The sequence below is a fragment of the Simochromis diagramma genome, unplaced genomic scaffold (assembly GCF_900408965.1).
Source record: "Simochromis diagramma unplaced genomic scaffold, fSimDia1.1 OVJJ01000596.1, whole genome shotgun sequence".
Lineage (NCBI taxonomy): Eukaryota > Metazoa > Chordata > Actinopteri > Cichliformes > Cichlidae > Simochromis > Simochromis diagramma.
This window is the reverse complement of record NW_024387245.1, coordinates 7,652,745-7,675,069: the sequence shown is the minus strand read 5'-3', so window position 1 is coordinate 7,675,069 and position 22,325 is coordinate 7,652,745. Positions and strand designations below refer to the sequence as shown.

Sequence of the window (22,325 nt, the reverse complement as noted above, 5' to 3'; positions counted from 1 at the left end):
TGACCAAAGGCACCTGAAGCCGAAGCAGTCGCGTTCTTGACTGCAGTGGTTTGAAGAGTAAGTAGCAGGGGAAGGGTTATTGTAGTAGTAGTAGGCAGTTATTGAGTTGCCTAAATTGCCCTACTAACATTATCTTCCACATCACCTTTATATACCACAGATAACAGTGTCTGGTGGTGGCTAACACGTATATTAGCTGTGTTGATACCACTTAATTTCAGTTCTTTTCATCATGTTGGGTAACAGCTAAGGTGTGTGAATATATTTTAATGATTTAAAGTCTGGACTTGGCTCTCTTGATTGGAATCCAGGTTACATATTGATGAGATATCAAGTTGGCAATTTGTAATTTGTACTCATTTGTAATGCAGGTAATATGCATCTGTTAATAAGTTACAGTTGCTTTTATAAATTGTGGACTGTGAGGTACCAATTAAAGTGTATTACATTTGCTTTCACTGAATAAATCTCTAATGTCAATATAGCCATCTCTCTTCTAACACTACTAGAGAAACTAATTTGAACCTGCAAATCCAGAAAAGTGTAATTCACACCAAACTGTCTCTGCAGCACAAATCTTATTACATTAGGTTGAGCAAAGGAAAAACAAAGTCTGTGCAGAAACCCTGCTGTTGCTTAGCTTCTTTCTTGCTGTACTCTTTGTTTTTCTTTTTTTTTAACCTCCAAACTCTAGCTTTCAGTAAACCTAGTTGATTAACTTGATCAATAAAAAGTTGTTAACACAGAGGATGCTCTAAGATATCCTATTTAGATATACAAATGCACAAATAAAAGCATCGTATGTGTTAATTGCGTTGTAATTTTAACGTGAAAGTTTCATGTAGGACTATGTAACTTTGCAAAGTCACCCCCTCCACATGTACACAGACCTTTTAAATAGTCAGTTCTCCCAGGGAAGGGTTTTGGCAAAGTGTGACACGGTACCAGGTGTTGCCTGCTGTGACTAACATCAGGTTAATTGGTCTTCGCAGTGAACAGTAGATCGCCGCTCAGACCAGAGCTCACTGGAGATTTCTACCCTGTCAGCACCTTCAAATAAGCCATGTGGGGAGTTTTAAATAGCGCAGTCACACATGGTGTGCTTATTGTTTGTACTTCTCTCCTCAAAACGTTTAGCTGTTTCTATTTTTAGCAGTCTTTACCAATAAGACAGGATTTTTATTTCTCAGGATACTCAAATGGAAGGAGTGTCTAACTAAGGCGCACCAATCGCAATTTTCTTTTTCTTCTAAGTGTGAACTGTCTACACTGGAACTATAACTGATTGCATTGAGGAAAAAAAACGTAATTTGTTTGTATATGCTAATATGTAATTTGCTTTGGTCTTTTATAACTTTGGAAATCATTGTTTTGATATGGAAATTAAATGTAATATGAAATGTATGTATCCTATTTATTATAGATGTGTGCTGTTTAGTAAATATGTATTGCTGGGAGCAGATGGTTTGAATTTGGATATGCTTCCGACTTTTTTTTTTTCTGCTTTGGTTTTGCAGTGATCCTTATGTCAAGCTTTCCCTCTATGTTGCTGATGAAACTAGAGAGCTTGCCCTAGTCCAAACAAAAACGATTAAAAAGGTAAGTCCATAAGTAAACAGTGACTTTGAAGCGTTGAACTGTAGCATGTTTAGTGTGATGTTTGTTGTCTTAGAGGTCCTGTTTATGTCTTGGGTGACGCAGTCACGAGTGGACAGCTACTCTGCAAATAAACATGGAGCCTACAGAAGTTTTGCAAACCTGCTTAATTATTCAGGGTGTCAAATTAAAGTCTAATCTTGACTCAAAACAGTGTGCTGCTCTATGTTCATTTTACAGCCGGTCTCACCAGCAGGGCACCTGTCGCTAATGGGAGAACTATTATAAATGGCAGAAGCTAACGGGAAATGGGCAGTAGTTTAGTGTGATAGCATGAAATATCTCCAATGTGCTGGTGAGATTTCTTATCGTGTACATTTACAGTTGTAAACAGAGTTGTTGGGAATAAGTCTGTTAGCCAGTACTAGTGCAGGAGGACGTTGTGTTTCTCCACTGGTAGGAAGAACACCGATTGTGTAGGCGTTCTTTAAATGTGGCTCCAGATAAATTTATGTACACACTGCTAAAACAAGCGAATGGCATTGTGTAGCCCACGGCATATCTGAATATGGTGTGAGCAGTTAAATCTGCGTGTGCATTCCCACACCTGTACTTGGAGGTTTCTCCTTGTGATTGGATCACCCAAGATGCATGTTAATTCCAGGTGAGAACAGAGCCGTAGCTTTATTCCTTAGTCACACACACTCAGTCACCAATGGCAGCAGACTGCTATGCAAGAAGTAATCTGGAGTTCATTGTATTGCCTGCTGGTGCTTTGGCACATGGAGGGATCGAATGGCCAGCCCCTATATTAGTGGAGAGCTCGCTCGACCACCTGAGCCTTGAAAGCCCAATGACCTCTAATGAACCTACTTGTATTGCTTGGCTAGCTTGGCCACTCCTGCCAAACTAATCTACTTCCACACCTGCACTTTAGATGGGCCTTTTCAGCCACTTAAATGTGCACTTATTGAGTCCCTTTTAAAGTCACAGGTGTGGGATCACAGATCATCTTAATACCAACACACACTCCCTACCCCCACACCTACCAATCAAGGCAAAGCTCCAGAAAGTCACAAAAAGGTGGTGCTTCCTTTATCTGCTCAGGACAGTATAGAGGGAGACACTGGTCGAGCTCTTTCCCCCGTGGCCTCTTTTTGAGGAGGAAATCTCTTCACAGCAGGGGGAGCTATTACTTGCCATTATTGTAAACCCAGGACAGGAGACATTTCCAATTCAAAGGAAGCTGTAATTTGAGTGGAAGTGCATATTGATTTCCAAGATTTTTGAATTTTCTGAACTGCATGGTTTAAATTTGATCTGAAATGTATTGGGTTCTGCTGCACTCCATTTTATTCTTTTCTGAGGATGTACTTTATAATGTGCAGGGGTTAAACTTTAAAGCATAGCTTGACTCAGTTTCTTACTTCCTGGTAGTAAAGTTGGTTATAAGAAGCTGCCAACGAAAGCCTGTGTTGGAGTCAAGCAGCTCAGGCCTACATGCAGCCAAACATATGCTGCCAGTGGCCATGGTTTTCTTTATAGGATATAAATAGCTGACAATAGCACTGCTATGTGGAGCAGAAAAAGAAGCAGTGGTGCTTCGCTCTTCTGTGGGCTTCATGTGTCTTTAAGTGGGACACCTTTGATGGCATCTTTGTTGTTGAAGCTAAGAGTTTGGCTTGTGGCAAGATGACATGAAAAAAATGGGATATGACAAAGAAATAAAAAGCCAATCTGAGGCAAACATCAGTATCTAGATGATGCCCTGAGCACAGAAGAGCTGAGGTTGGGCTGTTCTGGATATTTTTGTTTTTGTTTTTGCCTTGTGAGCTGCAGATTTCAGAATCAGAATCAGAATACTTTATTGATCCCTGGGGGAAATTATTTTTTGTTACAGTGCTCCATTATAAACCAACATTAAGACAAGACAGACAATACGCTAACTAAGAATAGTACAATATATACATATATATACATACATACATACATCACTCATAAATAAATAGCTGGAAAAGAAACATGTGTAGTTGTAGCAGTAAACAGTGTGTTAAGTGGATGCGTTGTACAGGGAGATGGCCACAGGCAGGAAAGATTTCCTGTGTCGTTCAGTGGTGCTTTTCGGTAATCTCAGTCTCTCACTGAACGTGAGAGATTTCATTTCATTAATATTGTTCATCCAAGTACAGAGAGTTAATTTGTAATTGTGGTATCTCAGTAGTTTTAGTACAGATGTTATTTTATTGCTGCTGTAAAACATTTAATGTTTATTATTCAGTGTAACTTGTGAAATTCAGGTTTCATTGACATTTGAGTGTTTAAGTCATTTGAGTCACCAAAGGAATTTTAATGAGAACTGTCACTTAGTTCCCAGTCTAATAAAAACATCAAATGTGTGAGGCAGAAGGAGAGTGGATTGGAGGGGGGTGTAACTGCTGAGCTGATGCATCCAGAAAGTGGGTGAAAATCCTCACGCCTGTTAATCTGAAGGCTTATTCTTATCACAGGAGCAAGTTTGCTACAAACCTCCTCTAACAATATAAGAGAGGATCATTGGCATGCCAGATAGAGCCTAATTTTGCACGTGGCCTCTCTTCTCTCACTCTGAGTGGGATGCTTTTCATACATCTGTTCTCTTTTCTGTGTAAACTAATGATGCTGTTTATTGTGTTTTAATGCAGTTATTCATTGTGGCTTCTGTACACTGTGTTTCAGACCCTCAACCCAAAATGGAACGAAGAATTCTACTTTAGAGTGAGTTCAGATTTTGAAATCCTTTCGTGAATGATGATTATTATTTTTATTTATTTTTGCTTTGACAGCCTGTTATTGCTCTACTTTGGAGCAGGAGTTGTATAGCTGTGAATCTTTGGTTGCAGTTTAACATGGCGATGAAACCCATGTCTTCCACCCCTGTAATCAAACAGGACGTTATAAGTATAGTGACATACATATGATAACTCTAGACTGAGGGTGTTTAGTTCAGTTCAGTTTGTTAGGTGGTTGCTAGGCATCTATAATTCAAGTTTTTTAAATCAATAACATTTTGTGAAATTAAAACGATAGAATAGTTTATAAGATTTCATGGGTGAATAAATGATACAAATTGGTCATTTCCTGTTGTTAGGTAGTTAAGTTGCATAATGATGTCATAATGTGCAATATGGATAACAGCCTTTTAAGAGTATAAGCTGTACCTTTGTGTCAACTTTGATTGCTCAACTCCTGATAGTGTAAGAATTGTTTGCAAGGAAACAGATTTTGTGTATTATAGTAAAATGAGTGCAGCTCAGGCTTCTATTTCGATAATTAGACAGCTGACTGCCTTCTAAGACTCTGCACAGTTTTTAAATTATTACAAAACAAAAAGCAAGCAGCCAGTTACCCGCAAATGCACATACACTTTGACATAAACAGCAAGCAACGTCTCTAACATCTTCCTTATTTTGTTGCTCCCACAGGTGTGTCCACAGAATCACAGGCTACTCTTTGAGGTGTTCGATGAAAACAGATTGGTAAGATTCCCACTTTTGTAGATTTATTTAGTTGTCTCGTGTCGTTTAATCTGCTTCGTGCAATCTGTTCTCCTTGGAAATATTTGCACAATATATTGTCTTTCATTTAATGTCCTATGGTGATAATTTGCTTTCCAGTAGCACTTTATTTTGTTCTCTAGTCTCAGTTACGCCAATAAAACATAATGACTGTAAAACTGATATTGCTAAATTTGTCTCAACCAGTTCTGCTTTCATTATACCGCAGAGATTTTCAATAACTTAGAAGACGTTTTATTGACTTTGTCTGCCCTCCCTCGTGTGTTAACAGTTTTCGAGATGTGAACCATTTTCCCAGTTTAACATGACATGATTTCAGCTTTAGGCTTTGTAGATTATAAACAGCGTACAGTTTGTTTGACTGCTAGTTTCGTTACTCTGCTTTCAGACTGTAATCCACTAACAGCTCCTACATTCCTCTTATGTCAAATTTCTCAGATTTCCCCCACAGACGAGAACACTGGTTTCCTTGACTTGTGAAATTAAAACCCCTTTTAGACCCTCAGTTGCCTTGACAACTAAATTAAATGTCTGCACATTGTCAAGTCTTGCAGTGAGTAAAACCATCACAAATAGGTCTTGTAATCAATTTACTAATTCACTCTTGGCTCTAAACGTCACCTTGGTTGGAGTATCTTCAGAGAAGGCGTGCATAAGAGAAGTGGTTGCTGACACTGTGGAGTCATTGTTCTGTAGAATAAGCAAAAGGCTCTGCTAGCAGTGTTATTTGTTTCCTATGTCTTCTCAGTAACTCTGGGTCCTGGGTTTGATGTTGTATAAAACAAACAGCGGATGCAGCCCAACATAGTTTTGGTGATCTTGGCTGGATAAGGCACATTCTGTCGGGGCCTCTCAGATTCAGGGCTGTTGCTGAGGACCATCGTGGGAGGTTAAAACATTTGGGATTTGTTTGGGGAGTGTCTTTTTGTAACAACACGATCTCTAGTTTTATTTCTAGGTGAACCATATAAAGACATGACTATTTCATTGATCTAAGCATGTAACACATGTCTAACTTGCTCATTTGCACTCCGTCCCTTCTAAAAAGTGCAGCTCTAATTTTCCTTCAGTACAGTGAACACTTTCTGTATAAGAGGATGAGACGAGAGCACAGCACAGGCAGCCTCAAGCACGGTCCTCTCCTTATATGTCCGAAGAGGTGCTTTTTGTCTTTCTCTTGGTGCGTGCCAAGGCAGCTCCCCCACCACTGGTCAGCATTTCGTTTTGTACTAGAGCATAGTACAAATATAAGAGAACTATGTATGACACTGATGGTTGAATTTGAAGAAGCGGCTGAATAGACCTACAGCACAGTGCAGTTTGAAGCAGGCATGTTATGTCATTTGGCAAGCTGGGCTCGCTGCCATTGGACCACACATTGGCATTTTGTTTCTTTTATACAGAACATTCCCCATAACATTTCTCACACAGACACACATTTATTGACTGTGCCTAACACTGCAGGCAGTGTGTCATCACTAAGTGTAACTGGCTGCCAAGCCGTGAGTCTTCCTGTATTACAGTGTCTTTCTTTTGGCTTCTTTGTCCAGTCAGTATTGTTTCTTGATGCCCTCTTGTCCACAATGCAGACCTTTGATATTTATTTCTTTTTTTCATTCGTTTGAAATACTACAGGCTGCTGGTTGCAACTTGTTTTTTGAAAAAGATAAGGTGACGCACTGTGGTCTAAGCCATAGGTTGAACCAGTCCAAGCGGTTAAAACAAGGCAGTTACTTTTCAAGCGTGTAGCTCTGAAATGGCAAGTTGTGATAGGGGCTTTGTCAGTTCTGTGCACGGAGGCGGATGACTCCCCCACTAACTCTGGCTTCAGGGCAAAGTAGTCCAACTCCCACTTTTTCACATGATGATGCTGTGGTGAATCAAATTGTAGGAGCGTTTTTTACATTAATGTACAGTATGTTGCATACAAAGCGTCTTTTTCTGTGTTGTAACTTGGAGTTAGGCATTAGAATTTGTGCATGATTTCATTCAGCATTGCAGGCTAGGATCACAGCCAAGTTGTGTCTCGGACTGCTTTTGGATGCAAAAGGAATGACCTATAAAAGCAGCGTCAAATGTTTGGCTGTGTATGGCAGACATTGCATGTTTATTCTGTTTCAAGTAGACATGCCTTTTCTGAGTGAGGACCATGCTGTTCTGTGATCTGTCAGATACTCTGCTCTTTACTCTCAATCTCACTTTTTTTTTTTTCTTGATCCATTTTTAGCACTAACTTCCTTATGCTTCTTTTTTTTTTTTCTGTTTCCAAGCTGCAAGACATTACAGGATAAATTATATTCTCCAGACTTGGTGTTGAATTTTTGACATGATTGGCACCAAATGGCAATTGGTGATCAATTAACAAGTAACCTTGCTGTGAATCTAGAATCTAGAAGTTATTGATGCTTTCCTTTTCCCTTCCATTTCTTTCTGCTCCTTCAGTTCACAGCATGTCTTTTCCAGAATAGGCTGATTGCAGGCAGCACTGAATGATTGGAACCGTTCAATGCCGAAGGAGTTGAGTGGGAGCAAATAAACAGCTGACTGGCATTGCCAACATTGCTGCACTCTTTTTCGTAATAATGCTCTAATTTTATCCAGCTTTCCCATTTTGATCACATTGCTGAACTTTCACCCCTTTCTAAAAATCCAAAGCTGCTCGCCATTTAGTTCAGTTTGATCCAAAAAGAGTGTTTAGTCAACGATAGACAAACGTTTCTGTAGGTGAGCATGCAGTAGTTCAGCCATTTGTCACTCTAGTTAAGTTTCTATTAACTTATTTTTACATTCAAAGAAATCCACAGTCAAAAGACGAAATGACTTGTATTTAAGATGAATACGTTGGGAACTTCTTTTGTTAAATAATATGAGCCACAATATTGAAAAAGGAATGAGTTACGATTTAATTTAATAGGTGTACTCTTGGTGAGTGGTGTTTTGATATTGAGTGCTACTCTGGGGAAACTGAGCTACTCTTACTGAGATATCAATTTTAGCAAATTAAATCAAATTCCAGATGATGTTTAAATTATGAAGAAAATAGTTTAAAAACTCATGAAGCCAGATGAAAGGACATTAATGAGATGTGGAGGCAGGGGAATTGGCGGGGTTAGAAAAAGTTCATGTTAATAGAGGGGAGGATGGATAGGAGTAAGCAAGCAGGATGTAGGTGGGGTCGTGGGGGGGGGGGTTCATTTGCTACGTGAGGGCAGTATGGGGTCGTAACAGGAGATGGCAGGGCCATTTGTAGTCACGTGACTGCCAGGCAATCCACTGTCACCTCGGAAACCAGGAGTGCCGGCCACTCTTATCCAATCATGTCGGGAATGCTGGCTGTCACTTGGCTCAGGCTATTTCTGCCGTCTGTCGCTAGTGCTTGATGGTGCTAAGAGACTGGTATACAGGGATCCTCCTCCTTTTTTCTTTTTTTTTTTCTCCTTTTTTTTTTTTTTTAAAACACCCCCCCCCCCCCCACCCTCCTCCTCGTAGCCATCAGCCCTCACTCTCCCTCTCCTTTGAGTGCGTTGTGTAAAGTTGTCAGCTGTTTTGCAGTGGCTGTTTTGCTTTTGTGGTGTGAGTACTTCTTTTCTCAGTTCAGCTTGGTGTGGGAAGGAAAGTTGCGGAAGAGGCTGGGAGTGGGGAGTGGGGAGGGGGGAATGGAAGAAAAGAGGATCAGTTGTCTAGCCAAAGGAGAAGTGGGCAACAGTTAGGATACTGAGTCAAGAGCCAGAGGAGAGAACCAGCAGCCACTCAGTAAGAAAGTGAGAGGCAACGGGAGATTTGGACGTGGGGTGAAAATGGCACAGCGTCTGCGTTTGTACTTTGGCTCAGGACACAGTAACACAGCCCCGGACATACTGGAAGGAGACTTTGAGGTGCAGCAGCGAGACGACGATGGGGTCACGGCACACCTCGTGCAGCCACGTCCAGCATCGAGGCCTTCCCAGGACTCTGCTACGGAGCACGTCCCGTCAGCGGCTTTTGGTTTCCACTCTGAGCCTTCGCTTAAACGCAGCTCCTCCATGTTCATACCCCAGCTTGCCGCCTACACTGAGCCACGTCCTACTAGGAGCTCATCCATGCACATCTCCCTTCAGCGCTCCAATGGATCCAGTAATGGAGATTCCAGTGGTCATGCTGATGATGTCCCACCACCCTGTTATACTCCTCCAGGACCTGCGCCTGCCTATACCGAACCACAGAGTCAAGCTAACTTTCCGCGGCAGTCGCCTCCTCCATACTACAGCCCTGATTCTTTAAGTGTGCAATCTTCTCTGGCGGAGCCAAACCTTCCCAAGCGCAGGGTCTTTAGTATTGGTTCCAGCAGTCATTGTACGTATAACAGACGCCAGCCTGGCATCAGTGTTGGTGCCATCTACATCCAGAGGAATTCTCCTGACGGCTCTGATGTCCAGCATTTCAGAATCCTTCCCTATGGCGGTACCGGCTGGTCTGTCCAGCAGCAAAGCCTGGACCAGTCCTCTGGTGTTAATGGCACAAAGCAGAGGCTAGTGTTTCAGCTCCAGCAAAATCAGAGCCAGGATCAGAAGCAGGGCAGACAACCGGATGATCCATCACAAGAACAATGCACAGATGCTGGACCCAACAGCTCAAGAGGTTGCCATAGGGTGCGCTACCCTAGAATTCGATTACATAGAAGCTCGTCTCATCAGAGGCTGCTGGTGGAAAATAATAATCAGAAAAGTGGTGCAGACAGTCAGACTATAGACGAGAATGAAACAGATGTGGAGACAGAAGCAAGAAACAGACCTGATGGTTGTACTTTAAACTTTAGTGGGGAAAATCCCAGAAGGCAGCCACATTTCAAGATATATTTTACCCCGGGTGGAGGTGGAAATCAGGATGTGAGCTTTGGCAATGAAGCAACGACAAGTAATTCCAAGGTAAAGAGTGTGGAAAAGTTTAGTAGAAGCATACTCTGCCTCTGAAATGTTTGGTGAAAAATTGTTGAATTACAAAAGCGTTATGTAACATTTATAGACTTGTTCTAATGTTCCTAGAGAAACTGATATTAGAATGAATAGTAAACAAATCCAAAAATAGTGGGTGGCATGTGACATTTAGTTTAATATGACTTGGCTTGTTCCTCTTGTAGCCAAAAGGGTGAGGTCCAGCACTGTCATGGACATAACAAATGAAAAAGCCAGTCTAACACATCTAATTTGCAGTGGTTGCTTAAGTACTATTTAACACTAAGAATATAGGCTAGACAGGGAGAGATCTGTGTGGTGCTGATACAGGGTGGTGACTTTCCTGGACCTAAAAATCCCAGACAACCTTGCTGATCTAAATCACACATGCTGCTTTTCTTTCACTTCATAACCAGAACGACTTAAAATCTCACACACGTCAGCCAGTTTAGTTGCGCAAGAAATGGATGAATGGATAATTTGTTCCCATGCACTTGTTGCCTTCCGTTTCACAGAAATGCGACACTGGGGTTTTTGATAATACCCTTAAGTGCAGTCAGCACTCTTTAAGAGCTGGCTGTGTCTATTTTTAGTTTACCTCGAGCGTGTTTGTTGGTTTTGAAAGCAGGCAAGCGGCATGTCTTCTCCAGTTCTTGGCTGGTATGGATGTGAATCGTTGCAGCTGCTCAGCAGGCGATTAAGAACTAACATGTCAGTGCAGCCCAAACAATGATCAAAAAGTTTCACAAGCAGCGTCGGTTTCCTCAAAGCCTGAAATCTTTTGGTGTTGCTCTCCTGTCTTATGCATATGTCCAACTCTGGTGCTAGAATGCTATAATCAGTGTATCGAGTTACCCAAATTGCTGTTTATTTATTAAACTTTTAAATACTTTCGATGTAGAACGTTTTAGATGTTTCTTTTAAGCTATTTTTTAAATGGCACTTTAGAGTTGTAAACTCAATTTTTAGCCTAAAATTAAATATAGTAGATTTTGAAATTAAATGATCGGGCCGTCATTGACTGTTTGAGGTTTACACCATTTAGCAAGCAGGATGTAGGTTTATCATGAGATGTTTAGCTCCAGGAAGGACCGCCTAAACAGGAAGCTATTTGCTCATATCATGTTTTAGTTCATCTGACCAAACCACTGATTTCATTCATCTGAGTCAACCCCCCCCCCCCCCCCCCCAAAACCCAAAAGATTCCCCCGCCACAAACCAGATTGGTTATTTGTAAAAGTAGAAACATGCTTTTTTTTCCTTTTGGAGCTAGCCTCAAGTGGCCACTCCAGGAACTGCAGTTTTTTGCATTTAATCGTCAGCTTGAGTTTATTGCACCTCATCGGTTTCTGCTTGCTTGTATGTGTAGAAGTTGTGACCAGTCGGCTAAAGAATATCTCTTCCCACTCAGTTTGACTGAGCTTAGTCTGCATCCAGGCAGATACTGTGATGCACAGTCCTGCCAGTGATTTCACATTATTCAGGTGATGAAAAAGGAGATGCCAAGATGCACGCTAGCAGTAGCAAAGGTGATGATGAAAAGGGCAAGGGTGGTGTTGATATAGACAATCTAGGTTTGGATAAAAAAAAAAGAAAGAAAACGTTTTCAGATCTAGTGGGAAAAATGAACCTCTTCCTTCGCCCCTCATGGTAGTGATGTGAGACTCCATGACATCCTGTTTCTCAAGCAACGAGGAAGTCCCCAATTAGACCATAATGATGGGTCTTCCCCAACTGATTGCCTGGAGTTGGATTGCCCCTTTTTAAAACTGGGCTTGGGATGACGTGTGTGTGTGTTTGTGTGTGCGCACACCAGATGGACTAGCTGCAAATGGCTATGCCTCCGTGCCATGCCCTCGTTACAGCCCTGCCTTAGTACCCCTCGGTTTCCATTCATTGAGAGCTCCTGGAGGCCAGTAGGCTGGCTATATTTACCTGAGGCAAGATTGTGGACGAGTGGGGTGAGGGCACACTTTTTATTTTGGTCCGATAGCATGTAAGAGGCATTCAAATCACTTGTGTTGCGAAGGGCTTTTCTCTGACAGCGTGGACTTCTCTGAATTGCATGGTATTGTAATACAGTTGTGTCAGCAGGGAGACTGTTGAGAAGGTGAGACAGCCTTTTTACACCTCAGTGCCAGCCTGGACTTGCTCCAGATTGCCCTTTGTCGTAAACACCCTGTCACCACATCTTCCTGTAGCTTCATAGCATTTCCAGTTCTTAGCACTTTAGCTGCTTTCCTATAGTCTTGAAATATTGGAGTGTGTTTAGGAATGATAATAGATTAGGTTTTTACTCGTTCATTACATGTGAATTGAAGTGAAGAGCAAAATATCCTATAAACATTGGCCATGAAAGCCGCTGTCTGGGTGCTTTTGCTTGTTGGATTTAATTACAGGGTCAGAGAGAGATGTTGCTGCAGGCGACATTTAGGGTTTTATTTTTTTAATTTTATTTCATTTTATCATTTTTGGTGCTGTGAGAACCACAAAATCATTTGTAATCCACAGATGTTGCAGTGGTATTTCAGCACAAATCTCTGAAATGGTTATATTCTCATCCAAACTTGCCAGAGTAAAATTAGAAGCATGTGAAAAGCAATTGTTTTGGTGACCTACTCGTGTTCAGTTTTCAAACTCTTTTTGGGCTAGCTTCCTCTTTTTCTTTTTTTTTTTTTTTTTTTTCCTCTCATACCTCAAGCCACCCCTCTTTGTCCACCCGTACTTCCTTCTGTTGGTCTTTGGTCGCACTCTCAGAGTGTAACCTGGTCCTGGGAGGCAGTTGCAGACTCAAATCTGACCTCTTAATGACTCTGTAATTAAATCCAACTCCGTATATAAGGTCAGAGCTGAAATGCTTGTTATGGTTAGTGATATTTAAAAAAACAACAACAAAACAGGTTTGCCTGCAGAAGGTGTTGTTTTCCATGTGATAATATCATTGCAATTGCTTATATCATACACTGGAAGTGACAGTGCTACTGCTGTTTATGTGATCATGTGGTAAAAGAGTTGTGGTTATGCTGTGGTCAAGTTTGCTTTTGATGCTATCTCAAACTTGGAGGAGTCTTATTTTGGACTGCTTTAAATGAGTTATGTTAACAGTAAGTGAATCGTTTAGTTTGGTTGGTTTAGAAATTGAAAGCATGCATTGCGGTAATTTGCACAGTAGTGACTCCTGTTTTCCAAGAAGGGCTCATTTACAGTGTGTTATTCAGTGGAGGTGGGTGGACGTGCGAGGATGAGTGACTTCACGTTCGTTCGTGTGTGTGTGTGTGTGTGTGTGTGTGTGTGTGTGTGTGTGTGTGTGTGTGTGTGTGTGTGCTTACATGCCTGTGCGTTAATCAGTCATCATTTTTATGTGACTCATTTGTAACCTTTTCACTACTGAATTCCAGCTTGGTTAACTGTGGTGGGAGCCCAGTGCAGTCACTCCACAGCTCTTTTTTTTTTCTTTGTTTATCAGAATAAGCTGGTGTTTTGGTTTGTTTTTTGTTTTAAATCTTTAAACATCTTAACCTCAAATCAGTGTAAAAAAAATCCTTTCCAGGCCATGCAGTCTATTCTGTAGAGGCTTAAATTCTGCTTGTTCTTATTCTTCATCCAGTGGTATAATACTGTTTTCAGAACTAAGTCAGTTTTTGATTTTTTTATTCCTTCTGAAAACTTTTTTTTTTTTTTTTTGCTGATTTCAAGTTAAGTAACCAAAAATGCTATTTTTGGTTACTTAACATGACATTTTACTGTCAGGTTAAGCATATATACAGTGTTCCACACACTTAATTTACCTGGAAATTGTTTCCACAACTTTCACACGTGCCACAATGTTGAAAATGTCCTCTGTTGTACATTAACAATAATCAGTCTTTAAAGTAGAAAACAGACTGAAGGTTTTTTTAAATTTTATTTTATTTTTTGTAATTGTGGTGAGTGGGAGAGCGTATAATTGACAGTCAGTAGGTTTTTTTTGTTGCACTACTGTAGTTGTCTTTGCGTAAATCTGTCACTGCATCATTCAACCCAGCTTGTGTGTCAATCAGTTAGTTTATGCCTGTTGTCTAAATCAGTTGTGTCCTACACACAGGCTACTTCCAAGAATGGGCTTTTCCATCTCGGACAGGTAATCCATACTCGGTAACGGACAAATCTATGGGCCCCTTAAATTTCAGACACAAACCTTCCCTGTTTTAAATTTTTCCTTGTGGTCACATCTGCCCTTCTCTCCCTCTGTCCAGCTGATTTGGCTTTTATCTGGTGGCTGTAGATGTTTTTTCCTTGCTGGGATCGCAGGTTTTTCTCCCATAAAGTGTTGCAAAAGGCCTGTCCATAAATAAATCTCGCTCTGAACCTTCTGTCTGGACACATGTGGAAATCTGTCCTGATTGATAGAGAAGCTGATCTTAAATCATAACTAATCAAGTGCAATTGTTTTCAGTAAGACCGCGTGGAAATACTTGAACAGTTTTTCTTTACTGCCTTTAAACTTTAGATACTCAGGTTTCCACATGTGTTCACAAATTAGGCTGGAGGTCACTGTATTTCTGGATGGGGCTGTCCATGAAATGAACTTCTTTTTGCCTTTCTTTCCACCTGTCTTTAATACATACAAAATGCTGCTGGATAATCTGGTGATTTTTACCTCAACATTGTGGTTTTCCCTTCATTATCCCTACTGATACTTTGGGCTTTTCACAGACACTCAAACAAAAACAAAAAGTCATTCTTTTTGAATTTCAGCTTCTAAATGTGACCTTTTTCTTTCCCTCTAGACTAGAGATGATTTCCTGGGGCAAGTTGATGTTCCTCTCAGTCATCTGCCAGTAAGTTATTTACATCTCTGCTGTCATTTATTTACGTCTGTATGTGTGTAAAGCTTGAGTGCGTGTGGACACACTGGCTGGTTTAGCACTGTTTTGAATGCTCAGCTGTTTCTTATCTGCAATTTTGCTGTTCCTGATTAACCTCTGTGAAGGTCAGGGAGGGAGTTTGTTTGTGTTTTCCCATCTTGAGTGTGAGAAAGTGCTAGTCACAGGTAATGCTTCTGTTGTGATTAAACGGCGCTCTCTGTATTAGAAAGGGAAAGCGGGCTGTCTAGCATGTAAACACACAACATCGACATGCAGAATCAGGGTGCTTGGGAATTTTTACAGTTGAGGTCTGATGCAAGCACAAGCCATTCTCACACCTGCGACATTACGTAGTGGAAATAAATATGAAACTGTTCAGCTGGACTGGACACGAAAGGGTTTTTTTTTTCTTTTGGTTGTTGTTGTTGTTGTTGTTTTTAAAACCTTCTTAGTAGTAAGTCGGTGTGATGCAAGAGTAAACCAGGTAGTTTTCTCGGGTCTGATGTCCTTCTGTCCTCTGCATACTCTGCACAGAGAACACATTTGAAGTTGCTTCTTGTGAAAATGGCAAAACCGAGTAGAGCTCTTATATGCAAAAGGCTTAAGAGACCTACAAATCATCCTGAAGCAGCAGCACCTCTGCACATTTGGGAGCTTTGCTGCCAGCTTGGTTGTGGCTCCCTAAAGTTCTGTCTTAGTTGTCGACCTTAAAAGCCTATCAGTAAAGGTTTTTGGGGTTAATTATTAATGCCCTATTTGGGTCCCACAGGCCCAGGAAATTATTAGCAGATAAAAGCTTACAGCTGAGTCACGTTGAGAGTTGAAGCCTTGGGACAACATGGATAATATTTAGTCCTGATGTGACTTATGCTAAAAAAAAAACCAAACCAAGGCTTGTTTTTGATTAATTAATGAATTTGATTAAACATGGAGGCTTGGCACGAATAACCTGCTGTAATGCTTATACAAATACGCGATGTATAAAAAGGTGCGTCTGTTTTTATTTGGTTTATTTTTTCATGCATTACAGAATTTCTCGTCTTATTCATAGTTACTGGGCATAACTTAGTCATGTCTCCTTTCTCCGTAATAGCTTCTTGTAAACGTCCTTTTACTTTTCATGAAACAGGACATGAATACTGACTCATCAGAGTCCATCTGGTAGCTACATTTTCCTTATGGAACCGTGACCTCCTCTTAGCAAATAACAGGACAAGGCCATTCCTCTTTTTCTTGGTCGTTTGTATTTAAGCAGGCTCCACACTCAACTACCTCTTTTTACCGGGCTCTGTGTTGTATGTGGTGAGACCAGATAAATAAAAGCACGTGAGGTCTGAAAGTTTAGCAAATCAAAAACCATGTATGATTGGAATTTCCCCTTTAAAGTCATCTGCTTTTGCACCTCTGGACTTCTTGCAGTGCTGCTGCTACTTTTAGATGGGACCGTGAAACTGCCAGGACATCCATACTGTGCATTTCTGTCTCAAACTGAGCTGACGTTTGTAGTAAGGATTATCATCAGGCTGATGAGAACTAATCTCCAGAGATTCTCAACTTGGAGACCGAACAGTGTTTTCATTGAAAGGGTGTTGATGTTCAAGGTTAGGACAGGAGCTTAGGTAGTGAGCTCGTTGGTCGTTTTTGCCACATTCACAGTTTGCTCCACTGAGGCCAGATTTAGGTCTATGAGTTATGCCATAATGACCTCAAACTATGGGTGACCAGTCATTATAAACAGCTTGAACTGTGCACCATCTTATTCACTACTCACCTGACTCATCAGAGTTGCCTCCCTGTGACTTTAACCTCTTCAGATTGGAGGAGGACAGAGTGGAGCTCCATGGACTGAAAAGTGTCTGCAGAACTTGCTTTAGTCCACAAGGAAACCATCCTAAATGGGAGCTTGATTGATAAAATTAATATTAGATATTATTTTATGTTAATACTGCCCCTAATATTTTGACTTGGAATTTTGTTCCAATCTATTTCATATTCCTGCTTTGAGGAGCCCCACCTAATATTTTGAGAGCAGTGTTTTGACTGTAATTGAGGTCCATTATTTGGAAACTTGACACTGGTACTTTTCACACATGTTCTTTTTCCTTTTACAAAACTTTCCAGCATTCAAGATTGCTTTTTTTATTTTATTTTTATTTTTTAAAATATGAAAACTGACTTTTGGCCTCAGCGGTATCTCACAGGGCATTATGCGGTGAGCAGCCAGCATAGACTGGTTTGGCCCTGTCAGAGAGCGGTGTGAGATTGCTGTGAATTACAAAAGGCTGCTCAATATGTAACAGGAGAAGCTCAGGATTGCATAATGATCCTGGGATGTCTGTGCAGAGGGTTGTACCCTCTGTTGAAAGCTGGCGACTGTGATATTCTGATATCGCAACATGTGTATTTGCTTGTGTTCACTTAAATGCCGTCAGCAAAAACCTCCTCTATTTGCAGACAGAGGATCCTGCCATGGAGCGGCCCTACACGTTTAAAGACTTCCTGTTGCGGCCAAGAAGGTCAGTTTTGGCTGTGTTTGATATAAAATGAGAAAACGTAGATGGCAAATAGTAGCTGCTTTTTTGTGTCTGTTTAGTTTGGCCCCTGTTAGCAAGTGGAGTAGACAGTGACACATTATTAAAGTTAGATCTTGGTTCACAACACTGTCTAGACTCTGGCCATATTGGAGTCTAGACAACGATAACTTCATGCGGCTGTCAGCTAAATACTGAACTTGGAATTCCAACTAGGACTAATGAGCAGGAAGTATTTAAAGCAGATGTTTTCCTTTCAGTCACAAGTCCAGGGTGAAGGGTTACCTGCGTCTGAAGATGGCCTATCTGCCCAAACAAGGAGGGCATGAGGAGGAGGGGGGAGACATGAGGGAGGAGGCTGAGGTAAGGTCTAATCCTCTGTTGTTAGTATAAACTGCTGACTTTGCATTACCTAAGACATTCTTGGGACTGTTTTTTCCACAATAAAAGCAAACCAGATTCTACTGTTATTCCTTTCTGCCACATGAAGGCAACATAGTTCTAAGCTTGAAAGTAAATGTCCCACTGTGAACCAAAAGTAATGTGAGAGCATCTTTCTTTTTTTCTTTTATTATTTCTCTGAGAATTTGGGAAGCCGCTCACTGCCAGCATCTGGTAAAAGTCTTTTCCAGGTCAGGGTCTGGAAAAAACATTTACAATGTGGCCTGTTATTTGGAGAAAATTGAGCTTTTCCTACTTTAATATGTGTTCTTGGATGTGTGGAAGAGAGCTAGAGAGCGAAAGGCTTCACAGATAAGGTGACATTTAGCAGCCAAAGCGTGAAAGCTTAAATGGCACCCCTCATGTTCATACTGCAAAAAATTTCCTTTCCCCCCCGACTGTCTGTATTTCTTTTTTCTTTTTCATTGTATGAAATGCTTTTTTTCCCTTTGTAGTAGCTCTTTTTTTCTGCCTACGTATTAAATTAAGCGTAAAATTGCCAACACTACGAGTGAGATTGTTGCTTAAACATCAGCTCCGTCTTGGATTGTAGGCATAGATACGCCTGCCTGCTGGCAGCTATGAAACACAGGCATTAAGTAAATGTTAAGTAAAACATGAAAACAAAAAAAAACAGCAGAAAAATATAACCAGCTACATCTTTAATGTACTTCTTTCTGATCTTTGGCTTAAACCTACCATACTACCCTTCAACCATACTGTCTTTCAGGGTTGGGATGAGTCTGCTGACTCAGGCTCCCAGCGACCCCAGCAGCTGCTGCCTCCTTTGCCTCAAGGCTGGGAGGAAAAAGTGGACAACCTGGGACGCACCTACTACGTAAACCACAACAACCGCACTACACAGTGGAAACGGCCTTCCAACGTGTACGCCTGATCTCGCACTAATACAGCCTCGAACCTTTCATATGCCACTGTTGGTTTTTATACATGAAAAAAATCACAGTGTTAAAGTCTGTTGAGGATTTTTGCCCATGTACTGCAAGCTTAGTGAGGAAATACTCTTCAAAAATATTATTTAAGATGGTTTTTTTTTTTTTTTTTTGTTTTGTTTTTTTACGTCAAAACAACTGGCTTCCTTCACAGTTATTCCTATTTGTAGACGTTACACTCCTTTAAAAATTGATAATTGGACATTTTAAAATATACACAAATTCCCTCTCTATACACACAATAATGCCATATTCCATGTCTCCACTTAATTGGGAAATTATTATTATTAATTATATAGATATATTAAAAAGAAAAAATGAATTACAATATTTTTTTAAAAAGTTCAATTTTTGAGCTTTATCACTTTTTCTGCTAAAAACTAAGTAAGTGCACACAGGGTAAAAACAAAATCCTGCATATAAGGGCCCATTAGCTTAGCTTAGCTTTGCACAAAACTGAAGACAGAAGAATGGACTGAATGTCAGTAATCTAATGTGTTTGTCCTAGGCTAGCCTTCTGACTTAGCTTTATATTTAGGAGACAGATAGAAGAAAGGCTTTTAACCTTCTGAGGTAGCTCTTAGCAGTAAAATGAAAAAGCATATCACTCGTCAAAGTAATCCTTCAACAAAGTATACACGGTTGGCAAAACATGATGGACATATTTTATATCATCATTATTCTGAGCACACCTGATAGACTGTAAATTGTTGTTGAAATAACTAAATATAACAGTGTTTGGCTCTTGTTACTAAATAATCCTGCACAGGAGAATTAATTCATGATTATTAACTTTTGGTTTCCATTCACATTTTCTCACCAAATCTCTCTCAGGGACGTGATTTCAGAGATTGAGAGTGACAATCAACAGCGGCAAATCCATCAGGAAGCCCACCGCGTTTTCCGATCAAGGCGCCACATCAGTGAAGACCTGGAGAACGAACACCTGGAGCCCAGGGACTTGGATAATGTGAGGGGGAAAAAAAGAGCAGTCCACTCACGCACACTTAAACTCATCTACAGTGGTAAAATTTCCAAAAGATCTGTGCAACATCAAGATTTTGTCTCTTTGTTGTGCCGGTAGTCTTGGGAGCTCATCACAGAAGAGGATAACGACAGCTTGGCTCAATCTCTGCCCGGTCCCTCCTCCGTTTTGACACCACAGCACACACCAACACCCATCACCCAGGAGTTCTCAGAAGACTTAAATCTGAGGCTGTCGCTGACTCCCGATACAAACGGCGAAGTGCCAGGGCCCAGCTCTGCTTTGGTGAGACTGGAGAACCGTTAATTTTCCATTGTCAAAAACCTGGACCTGGTGTAAATGTAGGCAGCCAAACAAGAGGCAGCGCTGGCAGCGGCGTTTATTCTCTCTTTGCTTCCTTTGAACAGAGCCAGCTGTCAAACAGACTCCGTTCCTCAAGTATGACGGATGGTGTCAGTGATCAGGCCCAGGCTCCTCCTCTTACGGTACATATTTCTAAAGCCACAAACCCTTCCTCCAGCTTTTTCTGCTTTCCTTCTCTTTCTGTGTTGTCTAAGCAGGTTGCTAATGTCTCATTTACCTCCTCCTCGTGGATGTGTCTGTCCTGTTAGTTTACCACATGCCAAATCACCTTTCTTGCTCCTCTTGCATTTCAACCTCCAGCAGATGCTACTACCCACCTCACCCTTTGTTTCTTCCCTGCTTCAACTGTACCACTTATTCTACTTACTTTACTTTTTGTCTCTCTAGGATTACCACACCTCTTCGTCTCTCATCACTGCTCTTTGTGATTCACATTCCACTGTGTTTGATTTGTTACGTCTCACCAGATTCATGATTCCACTTAAAAACTCTGAGACAAAAAAGTAAGATTAAGAAGTGCACCAGGGTTCCCCTGGAGTCCTGAGTCATGGCGTCAGCTGGGATTCAGCTTAACAAACTGTCACAAGATCTGAGTCAGATGTTTGTCAGTCACACAGCAGTGAGCTTTAGCATTGTTAAGAAGAAGTGACAGTACAGGTGCTCGTGTCTTTCTTTCCCTTCCATGATACGTTTCTCAGAACTGGACGACTGTTTAGAAACCATTAGAGGGGGGGGAGCATTTGTTTGAGGTCTATACAAGGTTTAATGTTTTCCTGTGGGCGTAGTGAACAACCACAGGAAACCCCCCCCCCCCCTTCTATTTCATTATTTTTTTCTTTTGTCAATTTGACTGTAATATACTTTAAAATACGTCATTAACTTAATAGGAGGATATGAGGTAGCTTTAATTTGACGGTACAGATTTAAAATTGTTCCCATATTTTAGTTTTCTATTTGTTTCGGCAGTAGTAGCTATTAAATTGCTTTATAAAAGGCTGCTGTTGGAGGACTGATATTGTTTATGTACTTCTGTGTAAGCAGAACAACACCTAGTTGCATATCTGCGTTTAAAACGGAGAAACAAAACGTGTACATGAAAGAAAATACATTTTCTTTCATTTTTTTCCTTCAAAATTTGATTGTTTTGTTAAGGCTGGTTCCTTTTTCCACCTTCAGCACTGTAAATCACTTACCTGCTTGCACGTTTTCAGGACGCACCTGTTTCTGGTTGAAATTAAAGATGCTGCACATTGAATGGAGGGGGAAAATCTGTTTTCCAAAGGTTATTGATTGCACAGGGATGATACTTCTTTTTGTCCCCCCCTCTTGCCAATCACAGCAGCCGTTTGCTTCACTCTGTGTCCTGTGTCCTTGCTGTTCAGTCACTGCGCTCTTAGGCCCATAACCAAAAGATTCTCTTGTCTTTCTGCCACTCCTCACCTCCTCTGAGAATGAATTTCCCCCCCTTTTGTCCACTCAGTTTTCCTCTTTCAGCCTTCGCTTGTGCCCACACTTGGCTCTTAACTTACACCCTTAAAACATAACCTATTGTGAACTAAAGACCCTCTTCCATGTTGTCTACCACCAGCAGAGTTCCCAGTCCAGAAGAACGAGAGCTCAAACAGTCTCAGGTGGTGAGGAGCCTATGGTAATATCTCAGTTTATGCACAGCACTATGTAGGATGGGACTGTCACCCGACTAGTTTTGTGAATGACTTCTAATAAATCCTGCACTCAGTTAGAGCTTACTCATTAGGAAGGTTTCCTCATTGTTACAGCAGTGTTGCTTTCCAGTAAAGTCCTGTACGAGCATATGCTGAGCAGGGCAGTGTGATCAAGAAAATGATATCACAGTAGAGTCACATTTTAAGTCGAGACTAAAGCCATGTAGCTGTTTCTTGGCAGCCATGCAAGGGAGTAATATTTATTTAAATCCCATTTTTCACAGCGTGAAATCACTTTGCAAATTCAGCGAAGTACAAACTTACAAGAAATGCTTGCGTGCATTTTAAATTCTTTTTGCAGTGTAGAAAATAATACAGCTTTTTTTCAGTTCCTGTGGACCAGGAAAGCCTAAACAGCACTGTTACTTATTAATTTATTGACAGGAACATTATTTCTGATTCC

At 40.9% G+C, this 22,325-nt stretch overlaps 1 protein-coding gene across 6 annotated transcripts in view; it reads left to right on the top strand.

The window, feature by feature from the left end:
* nedd4l (NEDD4 like E3 ubiquitin protein ligase) overlaps nt 1–22,325 on the top strand; it is a 42,592-nt gene that overhangs the window by 4,610 nt on the left and 15,657 nt on the right. Inside the window, exons 3-14 of one of the 6 annotated variants that reach the window (XM_040000833.1) lie at nt 1,518–1,599; nt 4,312–4,350; nt 5,058–5,111; nt 14,166–14,201; nt 14,851–14,901; nt 17,383–17,444; nt 17,720–17,822; nt 18,631–18,785; nt 19,685–19,820; nt 19,935–20,120; nt 20,243–20,320; nt 21,787–21,846. In XM_040000833.1, the coding sequence (XP_039856767.1) occupies nt 1,518–1,599; nt 4,312–4,350; nt 5,058–5,111; nt 14,166–14,201; nt 14,851–14,901; nt 17,383–17,444; nt 17,720–17,822; nt 18,631–18,785; nt 19,685–19,820; nt 19,935–20,120; nt 20,243–20,320; nt 21,787–21,846 (1,042 nt within the window). Of the gene's footprint in view, nt 1–1,517; nt 1,600–4,311; nt 4,351–5,057; nt 5,112–8,625; nt 10,055–14,165; nt 14,202–14,850; nt 14,902–17,382; nt 17,445–17,719; nt 17,823–18,630; nt 18,786–19,684; nt 19,821–19,934; nt 20,121–20,242; nt 20,321–21,786; nt 21,847–22,325 lie in introns of those variants that run through there. The other 5 variants (XM_040000835.1, XM_040000834.1, XM_040000831.1 and 2 more) reach the window with 5 other exon arrangements.